General features: G+C 54.8%; 3 protein-coding genes across 5 annotated transcripts in view; all 3 read left to right on the top strand.

Annotated features, from left to right (window-relative positions):
• Positions 1-1,864: 1,864 nt before the first annotated feature.
• Positions 1,865-21,859, top strand: part of HOXB3 (homeobox B3) — a 54,750-nt gene continuing 34,755 nt past the window's right edge. Inside the window, exon 1 of one of the 3 annotated variants that reach the window (XM_043470476.1) lies at positions 1,865-2,363. The gene's annotated coding sequence lies outside the window, so the exon portion shown is untranslated. Of the gene's footprint in view, positions 2,364-16,333; positions 16,469-21,859 lie in introns of those variants that run through there. The other 2 variants (XM_043470471.1, XM_043470506.1) reach the window with 2 other exon arrangements.
• On the top strand, positions 3,500-10,849 carry HOXB6 (homeobox B6). The gene is made up of 2 exons (XM_043470572.1): positions 3,500-8,938; positions 9,964-10,849. Exons 1-2 carry the CDS (start codon positions 8,524-8,526, stop codon positions 10,221-10,223), a joined length of 675 nt encoding a protein of 224 aa, XP_043326507.1. The 5' UTR covers positions 3,500-8,523; the 3' UTR covers positions 10,224-10,849.
• Positions 10,906-15,339, top strand: HOXB5 (homeobox B5). The gene is made up of 2 exons (XM_043470568.1): positions 10,906-13,436; positions 14,117-15,339. Exons 1-2 carry the CDS (start codon positions 12,878-12,880, stop codon positions 14,362-14,364), a joined length of 807 nt encoding a protein of 268 aa, XP_043326503.1. The 5' UTR covers positions 10,906-12,877; the 3' UTR covers positions 14,365-15,339.

The raw sequence follows: 21,859 nt of genomic DNA, 5'->3' as shown, positions 1-21,859 counted from the left end.
CACATTGGCTTATAAACACACAGACTCACATTTGCCCCCAAGTAAACACGTCCTTGAGTCCACACGCTCAGTCACACACATTCACAAAACCAAGCCAAACCAAACCCCAGAGTTCCACAGACCCTTCCTCATCCAAGCCTTCACACCAGGCTGTGGCTCGGCACCGCCACGGGACACAAACATACAGAGCTGAAATCCAAAGTGCTAGGCCCCAAGCTAAGGAAGAGCAGAAGGAAAGGGAAGGTGACCACCCAAATCCACTCCTTCTCTGGCCGGCGGGTGGGTGGGCAGGGTGGGTGGGCAGGCGGCGCTGGGCACAGGCCGGGCGGGCGAGCAGAAACCTCCCGGCCGCCCAGACAGGCCTCCAACCTCGAGATGCGCCCGGCTTTCCGTTCAGCCCGCAAATATTTTCCGCAAGAGCTATTCGGTTATTTTATTTCAATTTATTTTACTTTCATTTAATTGACCTCATTCTAAATTGACCCACGGACCCAAGTAAAACTTAAAATTGGGGGAGAAAAAAATGAGCTCCGGGAGCGAGAGGCTGAGCATTGCGAGTTACCCGCTGCTGTGGCCGCATCCCGGCCGCTCTGAGCCCCGGCCGCCGGGCCGCCGGGCCGCCGGGCCGCCCGGCCGCCCGGGCTCCGCCGGCTGCCGCCGCGCTTTTCTGCCCGCTGTCCACGATGCCGGCAACCTGGAAATCTTCTCTGGGGTACAAAGAGAAAAAGAAAAACATTTTGCGAGGGAGGTTATTTCCTTTCCTGAATTTGGGCGCTGGTAGCTCGATTCAAAATACCGGCGTATATCAGGGGACCTGGGAAACCCGGGGTGAATTTGGGTTGTTTGGCTCCAAAATATCCCCTCGATTGAGAGAGAAATACCGGAGGACGCCGTCTAGACCTTCGGAGCTGATTTTTTAGTATTTATTCGATTATAATCCTGGCTTATTTAAATTTAAAAAACAGGCATTGGGTATGGAAAAGGGAAGAGGATTGGAAGGAAGCGTGGTTTAGGAGAATCTGTTTACTCTAAATTTGTAAGTAAAAGGCTCCTAAACCTGCGGTACCCACATTAAGGACCGCAGACCACCCCCTCCCCCCACAGAGGGCATGGGGAGTTGTCCTTGGAACCTGGGCAAGTGCACATTTGGGCGAGAGAGCCAAGTGTCCAGGTCCGGCTTTGCTCTCCTCCAATTCCTGGGGTGCAGAGGCAATCATTCGGTGGCTAGAGTGTCTGCCTTGGTCTCCATTAGGGCCACCTTACTTGGGGCAAAAGCTAGGCCCTAGGGGATCTATGGCCCCCACACCCGCAGTGCTACAAGCCCTCACAGGTGGGGTCTTGCCATCTATAGGGCTGGGAGTGAGGGGGGCACTCAGAGGGGGAAAGGGGGCCTTGACGCTTTCATTTTGCCCTGAGGCTAGTGGCAGCTCTGGACATTGGCTGTTGCTCCCAGCTCACCCCCAAATTGCCTTAGAAAAGACCCTGTGTGGAGGTTTTGCAGTGAATTTTTACTAGAAAAGGACAGAGCTCCAGTGAGAATAGCGAGGTTCCAAAAAGAACCCCCTTCCCAGATGGATGCTTGTGCCTCCTCTATCTGATTCCCCACTCCCCAAATCTCACACCTTCTCAGATTGGGGTTTCCCCAAAAATCGAGAAGGAGAAGAAAAGAAGATGGCGACTGAGAAAAGGGTTGCTGGTGGAGCAGCCATGAAGAAATGCAATAAATTCCTTGTTGTTTTATGAAAATTTACAACTTTGTGATAGAAGTTTATGAGTGGTTGAATCCAGCGATTGGCCAGCGCCGGTCATGTGGCCGGGCGATCGTGAACATGAACTTTTTATCATTTCCCTGGTGGTTATAATGCAGCATTCTTTTGGACACCACACCTAGGTCGGAGCACTGTCGTCCTTCAGGGCTCCAGCCTCTTGATATTTTTATACTTCAGTATCAGCTCGATAAAGCAAAAGAGAGAGAGGAAAACCGATGGGGAGAGAAAAGAAGAGAGAGCGGGGGAGAGAGAGAGAGAGAGAAGGAGGGGTGGGAATTACACAAAAGAGAGAACCAAAAATAATTTTAAGTTAATTTGCTTGCTGATCTGGGATTTTAGTCATCATGGAGAGTAAATGGACAATCTGCCCAGGACTGCAGCCTGATACCATTTTTCAAAGCCAGAACTTACTCCATTTTCTATGCAAATATCAGAAAAGCGAAACACCCTCTCTCCCAAGTCAGAGAAGGGGAAACAACGGCTCACAGGTTGGGACAATATTATCTGGAAGATGAAGAAGAAACCGAACGCTCTTTCCCCCCCCTTTCTCCCACCCCTTTCGATCGGAGGAAAGAAACCCCAAGGTCTGCAAAGGTAAGGGAGATTCTACAGTTTTCTTCTTATTCTTTTGCATCGGTTTTGTAGGGGGTGGGGCTTGGGTTTGTCTCTCTCCCCCTCTCTTCCAAGACAGGGCTGAACCCCACCTCTGGGCGCTGCAGGGAGAGGCTGCCTAGGAAATTCGATGGCTGAGAGAGGGGTGGTTGCTTCCTGGAGGAGAAGCAAGGCAGGGAAGACGGTCGGAGGAACCTAAAGGGGCCACGGAGGCGAGCTCTAAGTGGCCTTTTTAAGCTGGGAGAAGAGCTTTAAGCTAGAGGGCTGTGAAAGAAAGGACAGGGGGTGTCTGGGCTTGGGGTGCCTGCATAAAGCCGGTTGCTACGGCCTCTGAGGGTTTGCACCCCCTCCCCCTCCCACCATCTCTCCCTGGTTCCGGCCTCCCCCAATTGCCCCAGCACAGTTCTCTTGCCCGGTGTGGGTACGGATATCCGTGGCTTTCCGGCAGTGTTGGCACGAGGGGCGGTGGCGCTGAGAGACGTCCTGGTCTCTGGAGGGCCTGGAATCTCCGTTGAGGCCAGCGAGGGCGAGCAGGCGGCTAGAGAGATACAGAAAGAACAATTCACAGAGAAATACTCATTATCTCCCTTCGGAAATATGTCTGAAATTAAAGGGCTGTGGGTGGAGGCACCCAAATTAAGGGAGACCCCCTCCTCCCAAGAAGCCTGCCTGAAAATGCTCAGATCTTTGGCCACTCCCGTAGGAGGGAGGCTGGCTCTGCAGGGAGACAATTTTGTGGTTTTTAACGGCGGTAGGCTACAGCGTGTTGGTTTCTGTGTAATAGTGGTTCTGTACCTTGCGTTTTATTGGTGTGGGGTGTGTGGATTTCTGTGGAGGAGAAAATTGCCATGTGTGTCTGATGTGGAAACGTTTCAAACTTTCGTGGATCCAAATGTGGTGATTGTGAAGAAGCTGTTTAACACGTTGTTGTTTTAGGCATGGAAACACAAAAGAAAAATAAAGAAAATTAAAAGAAATTCCCATTAGGGATTTGATGGTGTCTGGACTAGAAAGCTGCCTGGCACTGAGCTCAGACAGCTAGTCTTGTCCCTCCGGCGCCTGATTCCATTCCTGAGCCAGGCCTGGGGTGGGGGGTGGGGGGAGCCTGGAGAAGAACCGTGGGGAGGGAGGCCGAGATTCCTAAAGTAGCTGGTGGGGTTGAAGAAGGCGCCAGTCGCTAGGTGAAGACTTAAAAATAGAGAGGTGTTCTGGGGAAGCTGCCAGCTGAGAGATAAGGGACTTAGGGCTCGAGAAGCAGGAGAGACTGTGATTTAGTTTGGTTTGCAGAAATAGGTGATTGCTTTCCTCTTTTTAAGGACCAGATGCAGAGATTTCAATCTCAGGTCTCTGGTGGCCCAGGGATTGCAGGGTCTGGATGCGCATAGGGGAATATTGGCCTTCTCAATACTGAGCTGAGAAGAGAGAGACAGAGCCACTTGTGGCGCGGGAGGGGGCCCCTGGTGGCACAGGTAGATGCCCTCGAAGCAGGCCCAGTATGGGGGCCTGAAGGGACCCCTCGGCTGCGAAGCCAGAGAAGTTCTCGGCCAGCACCCGCGGCACTCGGAGCCTATTCTCAAAGGAAAAATTCCCCAAACCTACCCAGACTAAAGGTCTTTTTCTCCTGTAGTCTTGGCGGGGTATAAATCATCCCTTAGACAGTTCTCTCTGACCCAAATTATGCGGTTTGCTGCCATCTACCGTCCGTTTGGAGACATGCGGCTTCGGCGCCGCAAGCCCAGCGACGCTGCCTGAACCCGGCCCCACGCCCCGAGCCCCCAGCCGCTCAGGTTCGGCGGGATTCTGGGGACTTTCGGCCCAGATTATCACCTTCCGCTGGATCTTGGTTCCAGCTTGCCCACATGTGGATTGGAGAACGAGGATCCCTCTCTCTTGTCAGGCCCATCCCAGCTCCAAACCTGGCGGCTGACTGGGGGAAGCGGCTTTTTCCTAGGGCATATTTTAAAAGGACTAATACTGCATCTGGCGGGCACGAGGCCCTGAATCAAAGGGTTGGGGGATCAGAGTCGAGAGCCCTCTCCCCGACGTCCCCGCCAAACTCAAGAGGGGATCACCAGGGCCGCTAGGGAGATCCATCCGAGGCCAAGGCTGTTCAAGGTTTATTTGGTTTTCTTTTCGGCCAAGGGAGGGGTCCTGCAGGGGAGGCGCCGGCCCGGGCAGTTCCACTCGGTTGTCAAAAGACAAACCGAGTCTGTGTTCTCCGGGTTGACTGGTGGGTCTTGCCAGTTCCTTGGCCGGTTGAGTGTATGGTGAAAGAACTGAACCGAGCTTTCTGGAAATTGTTGGTGTCTGCAAGTGAGTGTGTGTCCCCTTCCCCATTCCCGATCATTTCAAGCGAAATCGACACAAACATGCTTTGGGAAAAAGCAGGGAGTGGGGATCAATCATTAAGGAAGCAAAGCATTGTAATTTCCGTTCCTGCCCGACTCCTCACACCCGCTGAAGCCGACTGCTTTCCCAGGAGGGGGTGGCGAGGGCGAGGGTACGCGCCGCTGCCGCCGAGTTTGAATATTGGCCCGTCTCACGGGTTACTGATTAGCTCGGGCTTTCAAGCCGCAGGAGGAAGCTTTGGCCGCTCCTTTCAAGGTGCTGTGGCCCCAGTTCCTGGGAGGGGGGCTCCAGGAAATTGCCTCTGGTGCCAGGCAGGCCTAGGTGTTACGGGGTGTGGAGCTGGAGGAGCTGCCGAAGTCGAGGGGCCCAGTGGTACTAGGGGCAAACGCGCGGTCTCTGAGGCCTGAGCCTCTGGCGCCTTTCGAGTCTGCGTCGCAGGAGCAGCCCTTTCAGCTCTTGAGCAGAGAGTGACTTTCTGGCGGCTGGAAGGCCCGGCCCGGTGCAGGAGCCCCCAAAGGAGTGCTCCTTGAAAGTCTTGAGCCCCTCGGAGGTTTTTCTTGCGGACAATCGGAAGGACAGATGGAGAGGGGAAGGCGGCTGTAGAGAGGGTTGAAACCTCTAAGGGCTCTTAGGGTGCCCATGGGCCTGGGGAGAGGGAGCTGAGAGCCACTGCTCCCCCCTCCAACAGAGAAGATGCCATTCATTTGCATAATGGAAATGTATTTGTACCTTGCTTTGGAGGAGCCAATTTTAAGGCAGTGTTCCCTGTAAACTGCTCTCAAAGATTGGGAGAGGCCACACTGCTCCTCTGGGAATCTATATGTTCCCCAAATCCAGAGAATCATAGAATCCAGAGGAAGAATTGGGTTGAGATGTTTGAATTCACCCCACCCCAATCAGTTGAGATTGGGGTGGGGGAAGTTGCCCACAACTCTTAAGAGCCGGGGGTGGGGGGAACTTTGCAGCTAAGAGGAAGTGGGAAGCCTGGACAATGTCTCAATACCCCTCCCCTCCAAACACCTACTGGCAAATATCCTCCCTGAGATTACCCGTGCAGAATTCTACTCTGGAGCTGAACACAACTTCAACATTTACCGGGGAGCTGGAATGTGTGTACGTCCACAGGACCACAGATTCACAGCTCAGGGAATTACAATTATAAAGTCCTGCCAATGGGATTTCTATACAATCCTTCTGTTGTGTACTCAAGACTTAGGACACATTTACATCCACCTCTCCGTACACACACCTCCTCCTTGAGCAAGGAGAGACACCCCAGACCAGCAGATGGCTGTGCCCACTGTGTATTTATATGTTCCCTCTTGGAGACAGACCGACGACGGTGGATGCAACCACAGACAGATTCATAGAGATCTGACTCCAGAAGTCAGGCAGCCTCTGGCCCAGCCCTGCCTGCCTGCTCTTTCTCCCAAACAAACGGATCAGACGAATAAACGCTCATAAATACCTCTGGGCTTAGATAAGAGCGATGAGGCGCTATTTCCTTTCATGCCCGACTCCAGGCGCCCAGGCCCTGCCTTTGCGGCTCCATCTCACGACAGGCAACCTGCAGAGGTGAGGTTAATTTGGGGCTATGACTCTAAGGATAAGGCGATTGTTTTCCTGCTTCTATCATAGGGGAAGGCTTCATCTCTCACTGAATCTTATGTTATCCAGGCTTCATGGGAAAGCCCATACCAAACAGTCCTAGTTGGAGGACACTGCGACCAGAAAGGAGGGAGGGAGGGCTGAGGCCCAAGGCCCAGCCTCAATAGCAAGGATGAGGGAGGTATACAAGGCACTCTCCCCACCTTGCTCCTCCAGCCCAAATGTCCTCCATTCCTTTCCAGGAGTGGGCCTAATCACAGCTGGATTTGAGCACTTATGACTCTGCATCATCAGGAGGCTAGAGTTTATTTTTTAAATCTTGACAACCCCCTCCCCAAGAGGGGCTGGGAAGTGGTTGATGGGACAACCAGGAATAGCCACTTAACCATGAAGGCACAGCCAAGAAGTTGTCTTAAGTTTAGGGAACCTTGTGGGCCACTTTGCAACAATCAAGTTCCATCCCTGGTCACTAACCTCAATCCTTTACCACTTTTCCTAGTGTCTTGTGTCATCTTCAGTAGGCAGATTTGGCCCACAAAAAGGAGTCCAAAGAACAAGTCAGAGAAGGGTCAGCCTGGTCCCTTCATGATCAGGTTTTGTCCCACATTCTGACCCATTCCTGGCCCCAGGTCCAAAGCTTGTCATCCTTTATGCACATTAGAATGTTGAAAATACACTGTGGTTCAGTCTTCCAGGCTGATTCCAATGCTCATTTTCCTAAAATAAGAGTCAGAGATGTACACACACTCTCACACCAAAGCTTGTAGGCAGCAGGCTGGTGATACAAATATGAGAGGTGGGAGGGATTGTAGAGATGCTGAGAGACAGAAGGGTAGTGAGCATCTGGAGAGGGGATACGGAAGGATGGTGGTAAGCTGCCTGCTGCGGCCCCAGGAGGACCCAACCCTCCCCTTTATAAAATGAAACAAAAACCGTCTTGAGAAAGAATTAATTAAAAAAGAACTGCCAGCTTCTGGAGAGACCTGGAAAAGGAGCGATGGCTCCTCTCTTCCCAGTGGTTTCTGATTGTCTCCAAAAGCAGGAGGGTTTGAGGACCTGAAACTGGAGGAGGAACAATTTTCTTCCCTGTGCTGAGACACCTTGATACTAAGAATTTGTAGCCCAGGATATTCTAATGTCTTTTGGGGTAGGAAGTTGGGTGGAGGGAGGGTTGCAGGCAGGACAGGGATCAGACAAACTTCTCACCCCTCCTCTCCCTATCCCCCTCTTCCCAGTGCCCCTTCCTGTGCCAAGAGCAAGCAGTACATACTAGGACCAGGCAAGATATCTTGGGCAGCAGCAGCGGTAGCCTTCCAAGAAGCTCTGAGCCTAGCTGCACAGCAAAAGGGAGAAGCTTTTAGGCTCAGACCCTCCTCCCAATTCCCAGTCTTCTGGGTCCTCTGGCCTGCCTCTCAGACTACAAGAGCTGTAGAGAAATAGGAATAATAAGCCCAGGCTCGGGAGTAGATCTGAGAAACAGGAAAAACGGTTTTCAAAACCTGGGAAGGAGATGGTTTCTTCTTCTTTTGCTTCTCGATTTCTGAAAGCGATGCTAATCAGCGGAGAACTCTTCTCTTCTACCAACACAAAACCCGAGAAACCAGCCTTCTGCTTTAGTTCTCTTCTAGGGAGACTGAGATTCGAGATTCGGAGATATTTACCCACCTTCTCTTGAGGGAATGGGGCTCAAGCAAGTCAGGGGTTAACTTTTCTGAAAACACAATTAACTTTTTCCTATTCTGCGTGGGGAGGGGAGGGATATATTTATTTAATCACTGGAGGATGGGGTGGTCTCAATCCAAGTGCTCCCTCCTCCCTCAAAGGCACAGACGCCTCTTTCGCAGATCCTACGTAGGTGGAACGGGACGCGTTGTGCTGTTGGGGAGAGAGAGAAAAAAAGCAGAAGGAGAAGAAGGAGGAAAAAAAGGTTGATAGGTTTGTGCGCGGGTCCCTCGCGCGGGCTGCGCTCCTCCTGGGTGCTATTTGACAATTCCTGCCTCTGCCATTGGTCAGTGTTGGATCAGATGGTTGTATTTCCTTCTGGCCCTCACTGGCACCTCGCCATCCCCCCTCAGCTAAAACCCAATCTCAGATATACTACTAATAGGCGCGGCGCTCGGACTATAAAACACAACAAATCATAAACCCGGCGGAGCAGCAGCGGCCGCGCGCGCCTCCCCTCCCAATGAGTTCCTATTTCGTGAACTCCACCTTCCCCGTCACTCTGGCCAGCGGGCAGGAGTCCTTCCTGGGCCAGCTCCCGCTCTACTCGTCGGGCTATGCGGACCCTCTGAGGCACTACCCCGCGCCCTACGGGCCCGGGCCCGGCCAGGACAAGGGCTTTGCTGCTTCCTCCTATTACCCGCCGGCCGGCGGCGGCTACGGCCGGGCGGCGCCCTGCGACTACGGGCCGGCGCCGGCCTTCTACCGCGAGAAGGAGTCGGCCTGCGCGCTCTCGGGCGCCGACGAGCCGCCCCCGTTCCACCCGGAGCCGCGGAAGTCCGACTGCGCGCAGGACAAGAGCGTGTTCGGCGAGACCGAGGAGCAGAAGTGCTCCACCCCGGTCTACCCCTGGATGCAGCGGATGAATTCATGCAACAGTGAGTGAGAGTTGCTGCGGCTGCCGCGACCCCCGCGGGCTCCCCCCCAGAATCAGAACTAGAGAGCCCCCCTCCCCCAATTCTTCCACGGAGAGAGCCTCTCGGGTTGGAGCTTAAGGAAGATTGGGCGCCTGCCTCGATCTCCCGCGCTGCCCTCACGCCCTCAGGAGTTGCAAAGTTTGCAAAGTCCCAGATGCACTCCGAGCCAGGGGGAGCGAGTGGGTTCTCTGCGAGGGCCAGGCCGCAGCCGAGATCCGGGTCAGGGAGGCAGGCAGAGCCCGCGCAGCCAGTGGCTGGGCTCTCCCTGGCGCCCCCAGCTCTGGCCCGGTCCCCCACCCCAAGACTGTTCATTAAAAACGGAGTACGTCATGGGAAGGGGGGCGGCGTGACGCTGGCGAGGGAGAGTCGAGTCTGTCCCGGACTGGTTTTCCCTGGGGGTCGGGGGCTGGGGAAAGAGGAGGCACCCGGAAAGGGGTGGTAGTCAGGGGAGGGGGGGAGAATAAGGGGAAGAAAGAGAGGGAGCGGGCGGAGTCGGAGAGAGGGAAAAGCAGGCGCCGGGGTCTCAGGTTGGGTTATTTGTCGGTCTTAAATCCCAAATTGATGTCCATTAACGGGACACGAAAGTGAGGAGCCCTTAATGCTGACTACGGATCGATCCACGTCATTACAGATTAAGGGCCGGAATCTATCACGGGGTGGTGGGGGAGCCAGATGGAAAGAAAAGATGCGTCTAGGAAGAGACACACCTGGCCAGTGCTTCTCCAGCCCCTCCCCCTAGGCTCAGGTGGGATTTAAAACTGCTCCTCCCATCCCCCCACCGAGAATCTAGACAGAAGGCAAAAGCCTAGGAGGCCCGGAGGGAATCTGGAGGGGGCGCTGGAGAAGTGTGGAAAGGGGGGCCAGGGAACCAGAGAGAGTGGAGGACAGCCCGGGACAGGCTAGAGTCCCCGTTTGAGGGTCGAATGGGGGAGGGGGGTTCTGGCCTTGGTGACCCCAGGCCTCAACATCTCCTCTCTGCGTAACAGGTTCCTCCTTTGGGCCCAGCGGCCGGCGCGGCCGCCAGACCTACACGCGCTACCAGACGCTGGAGCTGGAAAAGGAGTTTCACTACAATCGCTACCTGACGCGGCGGCGGCGCATTGAGATCGCGCACGCCCTGTGCCTGACGGAACGGCAGATCAAGATCTGGTTCCAGAACCGGCGCATGAAGTGGAAAAAGGAGAGCAAACTGCTCAGCGCGTCTCAGCTCAGTGCCGAGGAGGAAGAAGAAAAACCGGCCGAATGAAGGCGCTGGCAGGGGGCGGGGGGGACGCGAAGGGAGACGCCTGCGGGGAACGGAGGGCAGCGGAGAGCTCCGGGGAAGGCTCTGCGGGCGGGGGAGCCTGGGGACCTGCTCTCCAGAGCGCGACAGGCGGGGCCCCGCGCTCTCCTGGACGCCCCCGCCCGCAGAGCGCTCGCTGGGCGCTGGGAGGCCGCGCTGCCTGAGCCCAGCCGGCACCCCAGCGCCGCCTCCACGCCCGCAGAACCGCCTCGGCCCGAACAGGCTCCCGCGGGAGAACTGAGGACCGGACTCACTTGATGTTTCCTGGAAGCAGAGCAAAATGCTCTTGTCCGTGTCGCGTCTCATTTCGTCCATGTCGCCCGTGCACGGTTCAATGGTAGATTCGCAGTCCCCTCAGCGGGGGCCTCGAAGACTCCCTGACCCCAGACCTCTCTCCCAGCCCCTCCCCAAAGCCACTGGAAGGAGCACATACTACCTAGAAGTAAGAAGAGGAGCCTCAGAAGAAAACAAAGTTCTATTTTATTAATTTTCTATGTGTTGTGTTTGTAGTCGTGTCTTAGCTCTGGACGTGAAATACTTCGGTAATAATATTAATATTAATAATAATAATAATAAAGACGTAAAACCTCGCTGCTCAGTCACCTCTGCTCCTCCCCTGCCACTCCCCCACCCCCGCGTCCCGGTGCCGGAAACTCTGCAGCGAAGGCCGGAGCTCTGGTCGGCCCCAGAGGGCCAGACGCGACTCGGAAGTTACAGTTGAGATAAAGGTTGCAGCGGTCCGGCCCAGGCTCCAACGCCGCGCCTCGCCGGTGCTGAGGCTCACAACGGCCTCTTCTGGTGCAGAACTGGGGGACGGAGAAGAGTCGTTCCCCTATTATTCTCTAGCTTTTCTTCGTTTGTCCGTGGCAGGAGGGAACGCCACCGAGGCCCCCTAGCCGGGAGCTCCTGCAGAGACTGAGCCAGGCGGGTCTCAGTGCCTCAGCGCTGGGTTCTGTCCGCAGGATCCCTGAGGCCGGTGATCTTTGGCCTGCCCACAGGGCCTGATTTCCGCCGGCCTTGGCCCTCGGCTCCTGGCCTAAATTGGGGCCACCGGGTGTCTGTCTCCCTGCCCACAGCTGCAGTCTCCAGGCGTCCCTTCCTGCCTCAAGTAGTGGCTCAGCGGCAAGTAGGGGGATGTGAAGCCGCCGGCAGGCGCCTGGGCGAAGGGCAAGACTTTCCCCTGCTCTTTGGAGACCTGAGGGCAGGAAGCCAGGTGATGGGGCAGTTTGGTTACATCCCATCAACTGTAACGGACCCATTCTGTCCCCACCCCATCCCACCCCAACCCTCACCCTCACCCAGGCGACAAGATGAGGAGACTGTTTTCCTTTCTTCCCCCTCTCTCTCTTTCCCTTTCTTATTTTTAAAGAAAATAGCCTTCCGGCAGAGGGGGCCCAGCTGTGGCGGTCTCTGGCCGCCAAGCGCGCTCAGCAAAGCGCTGCTGGTCCTCCGAACTCCTTTCCCGGGAAGGCGTGAGCCGCCCGGCAAATTCTGAAACTACCCAGATGCCAGCAAGGGGTCTCAAGTAGGGCTTCCTAAGGCAATAGCAGGCAGTTGGTGAGAAAGCAAAAGGATTCTTCCTTGATCCCAGAATCTCAGGACCAGGTTTACAGCCAAAGCCCGGTCCCTGATGCGGTGGCCTCTATCATTTTTCTCCCGTCTAAGCCACTTAGCCCCACCTGGGCTCTTCCTTTAGGGTCCCTATCCTGTTCTGCCGTCCTTCCGTCTCCTGGGCTAAGGATGAGGAAGAGGATTTCAAACTTCTAAGGGGACCCGGAGAAGCGAAAGTTTCTCCTTCGAACCCTCGCCTTTGCCCCACGGGCTTGGCCTGGATGCTGTGGATGGACCACTGCAGCCGGGTCAGGAAGCAGACCAGGCCGAGCTCACAGGGGAAACCCTTTGCAATAATTGTTTTTCACACACATCTTCCAACCTCTCCCTCATTTCTGCCCCCAACTCGGAGACTTGCAAGGCCCGAGTAAAGGAAGAGCAAATCAAGCTTTGGTCACCTTATCCTGAGTTAAAATAATAATGCCGACGACGACGACGACAGGGAGAAGTACCGAACGATAGAGAAACTCCACTTACGAGAAAGTGGGTAAACGCTTAATCGGGTTTCTCCTCTAAAAGATTCAACCCTTCGGGTGAACCTAGGCCGGGCTTCTTTCTAGCCCGGCGGTTGCACGGAGCCAGCAGGGAGGCAGTCGTCGCCGCCATGGCGGTCGGCGGCCCGCGCTCCCGCCGTTCGCCGGGAGGTGGCGCGCTCTGCTCAGAGGCCGCCGCCAACCTTCTCCCTGTTTCTCCCCCTTCTCCTTTTTCCCCCTCTCTCGGAGGCTCGCATTGAATCGGCCCTAACGATTCTCGGATCGTCATTATTTGTAACCATAGAGCATGAATTACCTCTTGAGGTCATCAGCGAGAATTTACGACTGGTCAACAAAAGCACGTGATTCCCCAACGCCCCCCCATCCCCCTTCCAACCCCCCCCCCATATTTGGCCGCATACATAGCAAAACGAAGTACAGTGCATCGCTATAATTCATTAATACATCATAAATCGTGAAGCACAGGGTTATAACGACCACGATCCACAAATCAAGCCCTCCAAAATCACCCAAATGAGCTCGTACTTTGTAAACTCCTTCTCGGGGCGTTATCCAAATGGCCCGGACTATCAGTTGCTAAATTATGGCAGTGGCAGCTCTCTGAGCGGCTCTTACAGGGATCCCGCTGCCATGCACACCGGCTCTTACTACAATTACAATGGGATGGACCTCAGCGTCAACCGCTCCTCGGCCTCCTCCAGCCACTTTGGGGCGGTGGGCGAGAGCTCGCGCGCCTTCCCTGCGCCCGCCCAGGAGCCCCGCTTCAGGCAAGCGGCGTCGAGCTGCTCCCTGTCCTCGCCCGAGTCCTTGCCCTGCACCAACGGCGACAGCCACGGCGCCAAGCCCTCTGCTTCGTCCCCCTCCGACCAGGCGACCCCGGCCAGCTCCAGCGCCAATTTCACCGAAATAGACGAGGCCAGCGCGTCCTCGGAGCCTGAGGAAGCGGCGAGCCAGCTAAGCAGCCCAAGCCTAGCTCGGGCGCAGCCAGAGCCCATGGCCACCTCCACAGCCGCGCCCGAGGGGCAGACTCCGCAGATATTCCCCTGGATGAGGAAGCTTCACATCAGCCATGGTAATTCTCGCTCTCGCTCCCCTTTTTGTCTTCTCGGCTTTTCCTTCTCCGCGTTTGTGGGTGGGGGGAGTCGGCGAGGAGAGCTTGGCTTTTCCTCAAATATAGATTTCTTTTTTTTCGGAGGGGGAGAAGACTCTAAGAGGGTCCTCACAGCTCGGGGGGACAGAGCCAAAAGAGGGCTTAGCTGGGGGGTTGAAGAGGGGTATTTTTAATAATTTGTTCCCAGATTCGCCTTAGGTTTTATTTGCCCAGCTGTTCTAGCTTTAGGATGAAGGATGGGGTTTATGTGACATGGGGAAGGGTCCTGCTTGCCCCCGAAATTTTGAGACTGCTTTTTGCAGAGGAGGGGCGAGCGGTAAAGCGAGCTTTCCAGGGCAAAAGTGCAACCGTTCTCCTCCCTCCAGGGGTGAGTGGCCGCCTGAGCCCAGCGAAGGGTGAGGCGCAGGGAGGGAGCAAGAGACAAAGCCGGGCGCATTCGCTGCGGGCAGAAGTGGGGGCGGTAGGAGAAGGGGGCATCAGAAAGCAAGCTCGGATGCGGGCATCTGGAGTGGGGAGGATCGGAGCTGCGGTGAGCTGGGTGCCGGGGACGCCTGGGTCCTGCTCCACGCCCCCCTCCCACCCAGTGCCCCCTCCCTTAACCAGAATAACGCGGCCTCGCCTCTCTGCTCTGTCTGCTCCAGATATGACCGGGCCGGACGGGAAAAGGGCCCGAACCGCGTACACCCGCTACCAGACCCTGGAGCTGGAGAAGGAGTTCCACTTCAACCGCTACCTGACGCGGCGGCGGCGCATCGAGATCGCCCACGCGCTCTGCCTGTCCGAGCGCCAGATCAAGATCTGGTTCCAGAACCGGCGCATGAAGTGGAAGAAAGACAACAAACTGAAAAGTATGAGCCTGGCTACAGCCGGCAGCGCCTTCCAGCCCTGAGCCCGCCGGGAGGAGCCCGGGCGGCCTAAGAGTTCATGCCGCCCCCAGCCCTGGCCCCTCCAAGCCTCCTCGCGCTGCCGCCGCCCGCTGGGAACCGGTTCCCACGAGCCTGCCTCAGCCCGGGCCTTGTGTTACGATTTTTTCGTTTGGTCTTAGGTCTTCCTGTGGCTCCCTCTCTCCTGGACTGGTTAATCTTATTATTGTAATAATAATGATAATTATTATTTTCCCTCCATGCTCCCCACTCCCCTGCGCTCACCCCCAATCCGCCAGTGTTTCTGAATGTTCGTGTCTGTGGTTGCACTCCTTCCCCCAGGAAAAAAAGAAACTCGCATGTTTAATGTGAACTTTCCCCTCCCCATCTGTGTTATAACTTATTTATAAAAGGATGATCGCTGTATTTTAAGTTTCAGCTGGAAACTTCTCTAAAAGGGGCAGCAGTTGAGGTGGGATAGTGCCGCAGCGCCGGGCCCAGCTGAGCTGGCCTCGGAGACCGGGAGTCCATGACTGTGTCTCTTTCCCCCTTCCTCTTCCTCCTCTCTCCCCACTCCCAGACCCAAGTCTCCTAAGGCTTGGTCCTGAGGTGGGAGGGGGTTAAGGGGGACCAAAGGGGTGATGTTGAAAAGAGGGAAGGTACATAGTGAGATTTAAGTTCCTGCTGCCTGGGTAGGCCCCACAAGGCCTGGTCTGGGAGCCTCGGAAAACAAAAATAATCCTCAGTGTAAGACGTCTTGTGTATTTCTCTGTGAATCCATGGGTCTGGCATAGAGGGCCCAAAGCTTGTAAATGCGGGGATAGTCTGGGTCAGACCTATCCCCTCTTCCGTACCCATTTCGATTCCAAGACCATTTGTAGTGAGCGAGTGGATGCTGTGCTACGTGTGAAATCTGTCTCTGCCGGGCCTGTCTCAGTGATTCGCTTTTGGTATTTGTTTGTAGCTTTCCTTGAAGTCAAATAAATGTCTCCCCTCCTCCACTGCCCTTCCACTTGTCTTTTCTCTGGGGGCCTGCCTCTCCCATCACCAGGCACACCCTAGACCATTCTTGATAGATCTGGGGTGTGGGGAAGGGAGAGTAAGATGCTCCCCAGCAGCCCCTCTCAGCCTCTTAAGTCTCTGCTTAGTCAGCGGTATTTGGGCCAGGGGACAGGCTTTCATGCCTGGGGAACTGAGAGGCCCAGAAATCCCACCTGAAGCTGGAGCAAGGGACGAGGGAAAGGCTGAGCTGGACTCCACCCTGGCCTTCCACCAGCTGGCCAGAAAAGTCTCTGGAAACCTCTTCAGGAAAAGTAATTTGGGCCTAAGCCCTGAGCAGGAGGCTCCTGGTCTTTTGGAAGAGATACAGGCCTGCCCAGCCCCCTTGTCCCCTAGTCTAAATCCCAATTACCCTGTCACCCAGTAGGCAACCCCCTCTCCAAAAAAAATCAGCTCAATTTCAAAGGTTTCCCTCACCCTCAGTCTCTTCTACATTTATCAAGGGCTTCCTCTCTCCAGGGGCCCAACTGACCTGCCCTCTTGATTAGGAGCTGGGGTCCCTCCTAGAAGACCCTTGGTTTCCCCTTCAGCCGAACTGGCCCAGGGCCAGGGCCCAATCCTCTTCCATCCAAGTCAGCCTCCACCCTGAGTACAAGAGTCAAGTCTGGACACTTACCCGGTCCGTCCCTTCCAGCTTGGCCCAACTTCTTACAGGGCTGGGGGGGAGGGGGAGCTGGTGAGGAGGCAGCCGAGGGTCTTGGAGGCTCTATTGGGCCCTCTTTCCCCCTTCCCCCTTGACTTTGTCCCCCTTTGTCCATAGCAAACTATCCCAAAAGTCGCTATGACATTTAGATGTCAAATGGATAGGGGTTTTATCTTGAAGTTAGATCGTAAAAATCGCGGAGAAGTCAGACAGATACCCCTCACTGGCTCGAGAAAGTCACGTGAGGTCCATAAAGTTAGTTTTATGGTTTTGGGGAGTTGACACCGCGCGGTATATTTCACATTCTCCAGAATGTTAAGTGACACTTTAACTGCTCGCTGTGGTGGGGAAGGGGGCAGAGGTAGGTGAGCGCTCTCCGGGCCCAGAAGGCGGTGGTGTGGCGGCAGCCCAGGCCCAGCTCTCCCGCAGTAAGTTGCTTCCAGCTTTCGCCTTTCCCCTTGAAATTGTGGGGCTTGAAAGTAGGGGAAGGAAACTGTGCCTCCAGCAGGGCTATAGGGTAATAAGTGGGGGAAATTTAGCCTGGTTTTGCACCAAGTTCTGACCAGCTGGGTGTCTGAAGTGGGGCAGTACCTGGTTCAGTGTGATAAGGCCTCCGCAGTCGGGGGGTGCTTGGTTTTATTTGCAGGAGTGCCTGACTCTTTTGCAGGCTTGTGTGGGTCCCTTCAGTCCTCTTGGAAATTTAGGGGGCAACAAAGGAGGGGTGTGTACTGCTGATAGGAGGGCCCCATGTTGGGGGGGGGGCACTCCACTACTGGGCATCTTCAGATAGACGCCTCCCCACCCCCAGGAAAGAACCTTTATGACATTCATATGTCAGGGGTGTGTGGGGGCGCGCCGCTAGGCACTTTTATCTGGATACATCTGAGCTGAGAAAAAGCCTGGGGAAGGCTAAGCAGCTGCTGTGGGCTGCCTTGCACTGGCGCACTCTCTGGCTTTTAGATCTTTGAACCCATGAAAGGGGGTACCTGGGTTCTCCATGCCTTCATCTGGGCTATCTGGGATGGGGAGCTCCGCGCCTGCCTTTGCACCCAACTTCAGACTTTTGGTCCCAAGCCAACCTGCTGACTTGACTCTATGTAGGGTCCTGAGGTCCAAGTGGGGAGCAGACAGAGGGGGGCATTTCCCTCAAATCCAAAACCTAATTCCTGGCCAGGAGCGGGGAGAAGGGGAGAGCTTCTTTTTTTGTCTAGAGGATCTATGTGTTTAAGCAGATCCCTAGCGATCCCTCCAAAAATAAAAGTTGCTGAAGAACACAGATTCCCAACCGTCGGGAGAGTAGAAGGGTCTCCGGAGCTGAGAGAGAAAATTGGAAAGGTGCTCTCTTTCCTCTCCTTTCTTCTTCTCTCCCTACCAGAGCCTATAGGCCCTTTGTTTTGTGGCACCGCAAACCAGAAGGATTGCATTATTTGACCCCCAGGGGGCCGTTATTTTCTAAGGATAAGTCACCCTCTTTCTGAAAGGTAGAGGCCTCTTCCTCACCAAATTGACCGCTCCATTTTTAAGATACATGGGGATCAACCATCCCCTCATGCCTGTTTTTGCCATCTCTAGATTTAGCTCACCAACTCGTGTTGTCCCTGGAATTGGACCTGTGACAACTTAAGAGGTTTCTGATCTTTGGGACCAGGAGAGGGTCACAAGATCCTCCCCTTTTCACATTAAAGAGCATCTGCACTCTCGCCCCATCTCCGCTTTCTCCTGCAGCTGCTCTCTATTCCCTGAGCTCTCAGATCCCTGTCTAGGCCTAATTTACCAGATACCCTTCATGGGCTTTGAGTGCAAAGAGGACAGAGGACAGAGGCTTTGAGTGCAAAGGTGTCCTCCCCTTGGTGTGAAGACACATCTCTCCCAGAATGTTGGGGCATCTGTGCCCCATGGAAAGGAGATTCTGCTCAACTCCCAGAGGACATCAAGCACAATTTAAAATTCTAGTAAAATTTGGAGGCACGACTTCCACAGGTTTCCACCCTGGACAAGGCAAATGAGTTAAATAAGATGCAAAGGAAGAGTTTAGTGGGCACAGAATCTGATGAGGGGCCTCCTGGGCAACCTCATTCCTATGGTGCCCCTGATCTCACTCTGATGCCACCAGCCACCCTCTCTCAGAAACCCCAGACCACCAGGCCTGCCGCTAAAGATTTTTTGGCCCCCTTCCACATCAGTTCTGCAAATCCTGATAAAGAATGTGTGGGGCCAGCAGCCCAAGGACATCTGCTGGGCATATCTAGAGAGATTTTCCGGAATGGCAAAGGGCAGCTCTGGTGGGGGTGCCCACTTCTGCCACAAAAGCCAAAACTCTTGGAGGATCTCCTCTTGCTCTGAGCAGATCCTATCTGGGGAAGATCCCAGCCTAGCTGGGCTTTCCTCTTCCCCACTTCAGGTTCTCTAGGTAACTGTCTTCCCTGAACCCCAGCAAGGATCTGTTGGGGGAGAGGATGAGAGCTTCCAAGGGATTTCTCATGCAAAAGAGCTCTCTCTGCCCCAGGCCAGGCTGTGTCCTGCTCTCCAGCCTTCCCCAAGACATTCTCCAAGAAAGCTGTTCCTTTCTCTCCTCTCCCTGGCTGGATTCAGGCCCCAACCTTTTGAGCTGCAGGCTGGAACTTACTAGCCAAATCCTCATGCCCATCTGTGGGCACCTTCCACCTGGGGCAGGGTAGAGGAGACTGGCAGTCAGAGGGTGAGTCTATAGTTTCCCTCTGAGGCCAGCTTGACCACCACTTAATAGACAATTTAATTTTTTGTCTCACTTGCTTATTTTTTATTATTATTTTTATTTTGTTTCTCTGAGGCTGTGGTGTGGGAGGAAGTATAAAGAAGTGTAAACAGGAAAGCCAGCCGGGCCTGGAGTTCCAAGCGCCCATATTTCATTGGCGGCTTCCTCTCTGTAACTGCTGCAGGGACACTTAACTCTTCCCTGGCTGTGACAAGTATTCACTGGGGTCTGGGGGGGAGCAGGGTGTAGGGGCAGGATCCAAGTATAAGCTCCTCTCTTAGGCTGGCTCCTTTATCCTTGGGTTTGAATGCTGAGGTGGACGCCAAGGATTCCAAATGAGGGAGAAGCGGCCCGCTCAGCACAGTCCCCCAAACTCAGTCCCTTTCGGGACAGAGCAGAGAAGGCAATTGTCTGTATGGGTTTCACAGCTTGGGATCAGCCCAGCCAAGCAAGGAGAACAGGGCTAGCAAGAACACTTCCTCTCTTTTAGGGCAGAGCTCACTGGACTGTCCATTTTTTGGAGTTTCTCGGAGTAATCAGATTTCGAGGCTGGGATCTGCCCACAGCGGGATTTATCGATTGCTGCAGCGCTGTTACACATCCATATTAATTAACCCAGACACCGCCTGGAAACCAAGCTGTTTGGGATGGGGGAGGGGAGAAATTGGGGGCCTTTAAGGAAAATGGACATTTATCAGTAATTCTTGCCCTGGGGCTCAGATTGGAGAATCGCTTCCCCACAAGAAACACGTGTCTTCCCCAAGCTCCATGTCCCTTGACTTCTCAGCAAGAAGGGTGAGCCTGACTTACTCTTCACAGTCAGACTACACAGTTCTTCAGGGTGGAATTAAACACTTCCTAGGCCGAAACACTTCAGAGTTAGTTTGCCCCAGCACTCCGTTGGATGGATCCTCTGGTGGTTGTTTCCAGCACGACATTCTTAGAGGGGTTAACATCCCCTCCCCACCTTCCTTTCAACTTCCCCAAGGTAGAAGCTTTTTATGGCTTTCCGGCTTGTGTTTAGTGTTTGTTGGTGGTGGTAGTGATGGCCTTCTCCTTCCTCCTATCCCTCTCTCCAAAAAGTGATTAAAATCTGTTAAAGGATTTAATTAAGAGAGTTAAATGAAAAGGAAGGAGGCGCAAATGAGTTGGGGGAAAAAACCCACACCAAAGCTATTCTCAACGATTAAATCGCCATTTTAACAATATAATGGAGTTTGCATCCTGAAAGGGGAAATCAACGCTCATATCTCATCAATAATTCATAGAGTTCGGGATCACGCAGAGGTCAGCAGACGGGCCGAGCGCCGGCCTACTTGGGGCTCCGAGCTGCTGCCGCATACATTAGTGCCGCCGGCCGCACCGCCGTCACCTTCAGCGCTCCTACAGGTTTAGGCCGATTTTTTTCCTCCTTCTGGCGAATTTACTGAGACCTAGATTTCAGGCTTCAAGAGGAAGTGGAGGATTCAGGAGACTGGAGAGGATTGGACTTCGGACCATTCTGGACCTGTCGGACCCCGAATAGATCAGCACATTCCCAAGTTTTAATCTCTTTCTCTCCTGCTTCTTTCTCCTACGATGTTTCAGGCATCTTCTGTCCTATCTTTTCTCTCCCTAAATCTCTTGGCATCCTCTAGCTTCCCCCGCCACCGCCCACGCCCCCGCTGCACGGCCACACTCTGGTCTGAGCCTCCCTAGCTGCGGCCCCGCTGCGGCCTCTCAATGCAGCGACTGACCATCTCTGACCCCCGGAGCTGGAGCCGAGTAGGGTAGGGACGAATGTGTCTAGAGAGGAAGGTACTTCGAAGGCCCCAACACCGCTTGTCTAGTCAAGAGATGACCCAGGAAGGCCTGGTGGAGCGGAGTGTGGATTCAGCCTGAAAAAGGAGTGTTGAGGGGAGCAGAAGGGGGAACGTCCTTGCATGTGGAAACATCTCCTTTTGGGGGCTTGGGGACACGATGGAGCATAAACCTGATATATCGGAGCTTCTGGTTGTCCTAGTCTCTTTTTCCCTGTATGTGTCTCAACTCTCTTTTCTGTTTACAGATCCCCAAGGGTGCCTTGGGAAGGAGGAACAAAATCCTTCTCTGTGGGAGTTGGGGGCTTGGGAGGTGATATTTGGGAGCAAAGGAAAGCGAAAGAGGGCAGGTCGCCGCGTGGCCGCTGCACTAGCTCAGGCAGAGGCTGTAACGTCCCCGAGCTGCCAGCAGAGTCCGCCTTAGACCAAGTTCACAGCCAGGCTGGAGCCTTCCAGGCGCCAGCGAGCGGTCCGGCCAGGTGGCCCGGGGGCCCGCTGGGCCTTGCAGAGCCTGGACACTGAGCTCTCTCTCCAGCCTTCGGGGCCCTGGGCCCCCTCCGGTCCCAAGGAACCCTTCCTCCAAGCTCTCTCCGCTCCTTGCCCCAGAATCACCCTTCTTCTTCAGCCCACTCTATGGCTGCCGTATGTCCTTTTGCCTGGCAACGGCCACGGAGCCCCCACTCTGGGGGACACAGGAATGGAGGGGGTGGGTCGTCAGCAGCTCTTCCAGGCATCTTAACATGAGAGATGATGAAAATGCGGGAAGTGGTGCAAAAAAGTCGGAAGTGCAGCTGGCATCTTTTCCTGAGGAGGAGTTATTTAATAATGGAAAAAGATTGACTCCTCTTCCCCAAGTCTAAGGCCCTTAGTGGGGGTAGTTGTGGGGGGGGGAGTCCGGGGGGAGGAGGCGAGGGGGGGAAGGGCAGGGAAGATGGTTTGCGCTTGGGTTTCTGCACCCAGAGCGGCAGAATGAGACCCTGGGCGGTGAGGCCAGTGTTATTGCCGGAGGGGTCGCGAAGTTGGAGGGTCAAAAGTTTACAGCGTGCGTGAGCCGGCTGCGGCGGGGGCGGGGTGGGAGAGGGGAGGAGGCTGTGTGTGTGTGAAGAGAGAAGAGAGCGAGCAGGGGATGCTCGAGGTAAGGAAGACTCGTGGGCTCGGGGAGTGGGGTAGCGGCACTGAGCCGAGAGGCACATATCTGGGAAAGGAGAACTGAGGGAAGAAGTCCTCCTCCCCAAACTGGCTCTGGTGGGCTAGGGAGATGCACAAAAGAAAGCGCTCTGGGCATG

Source organism: Cervus canadensis, chromosome 1 (assembly GCF_019320065.1).
Source record: "Cervus canadensis isolate Bull #8, Minnesota chromosome 1, ASM1932006v1, whole genome shotgun sequence".
In the NCBI taxonomy this organism is placed as follows: Eukaryota; Metazoa; Chordata; class Mammalia; order Artiodactyla; family Cervidae; genus Cervus; species Cervus canadensis.
Note: the sequence above shows the minus strand (reverse complement) of the source record. Positions and strands in the feature narration are given on the sequence as shown.

Excerpts from the sequence above, each read along its gene's own strand:
- HOXB5 (XM_043470568.1), top strand. The coding sequence starts at position 12,878 with ATGAGCTCGTACTTTGTAAACTCCTTCTCGGGGCGTTATCCAAATGGC. Across the intron at positions 13,437-14,116 it reads GAAGCTTCACATCAGCCATG|ATATGACCGGGCCGGACGGG; the intron begins GTAATTCTCGCT and ends TGTCTGCTCCAG.
- HOXB6 (XM_043470572.1), top strand. The coding sequence starts at position 8,524 with ATGAGTTCCTATTTCGTGAACTCCACCTTCCCCGTCACTCTGGCCAGC. Across the intron at positions 8,939-9,963 it reads GCGGATGAATTCATGCAACA|GTTCCTCCTTTGGGCCCAGC; the intron begins GTGAGTGAGAGT and ends TCTGCGTAACAG.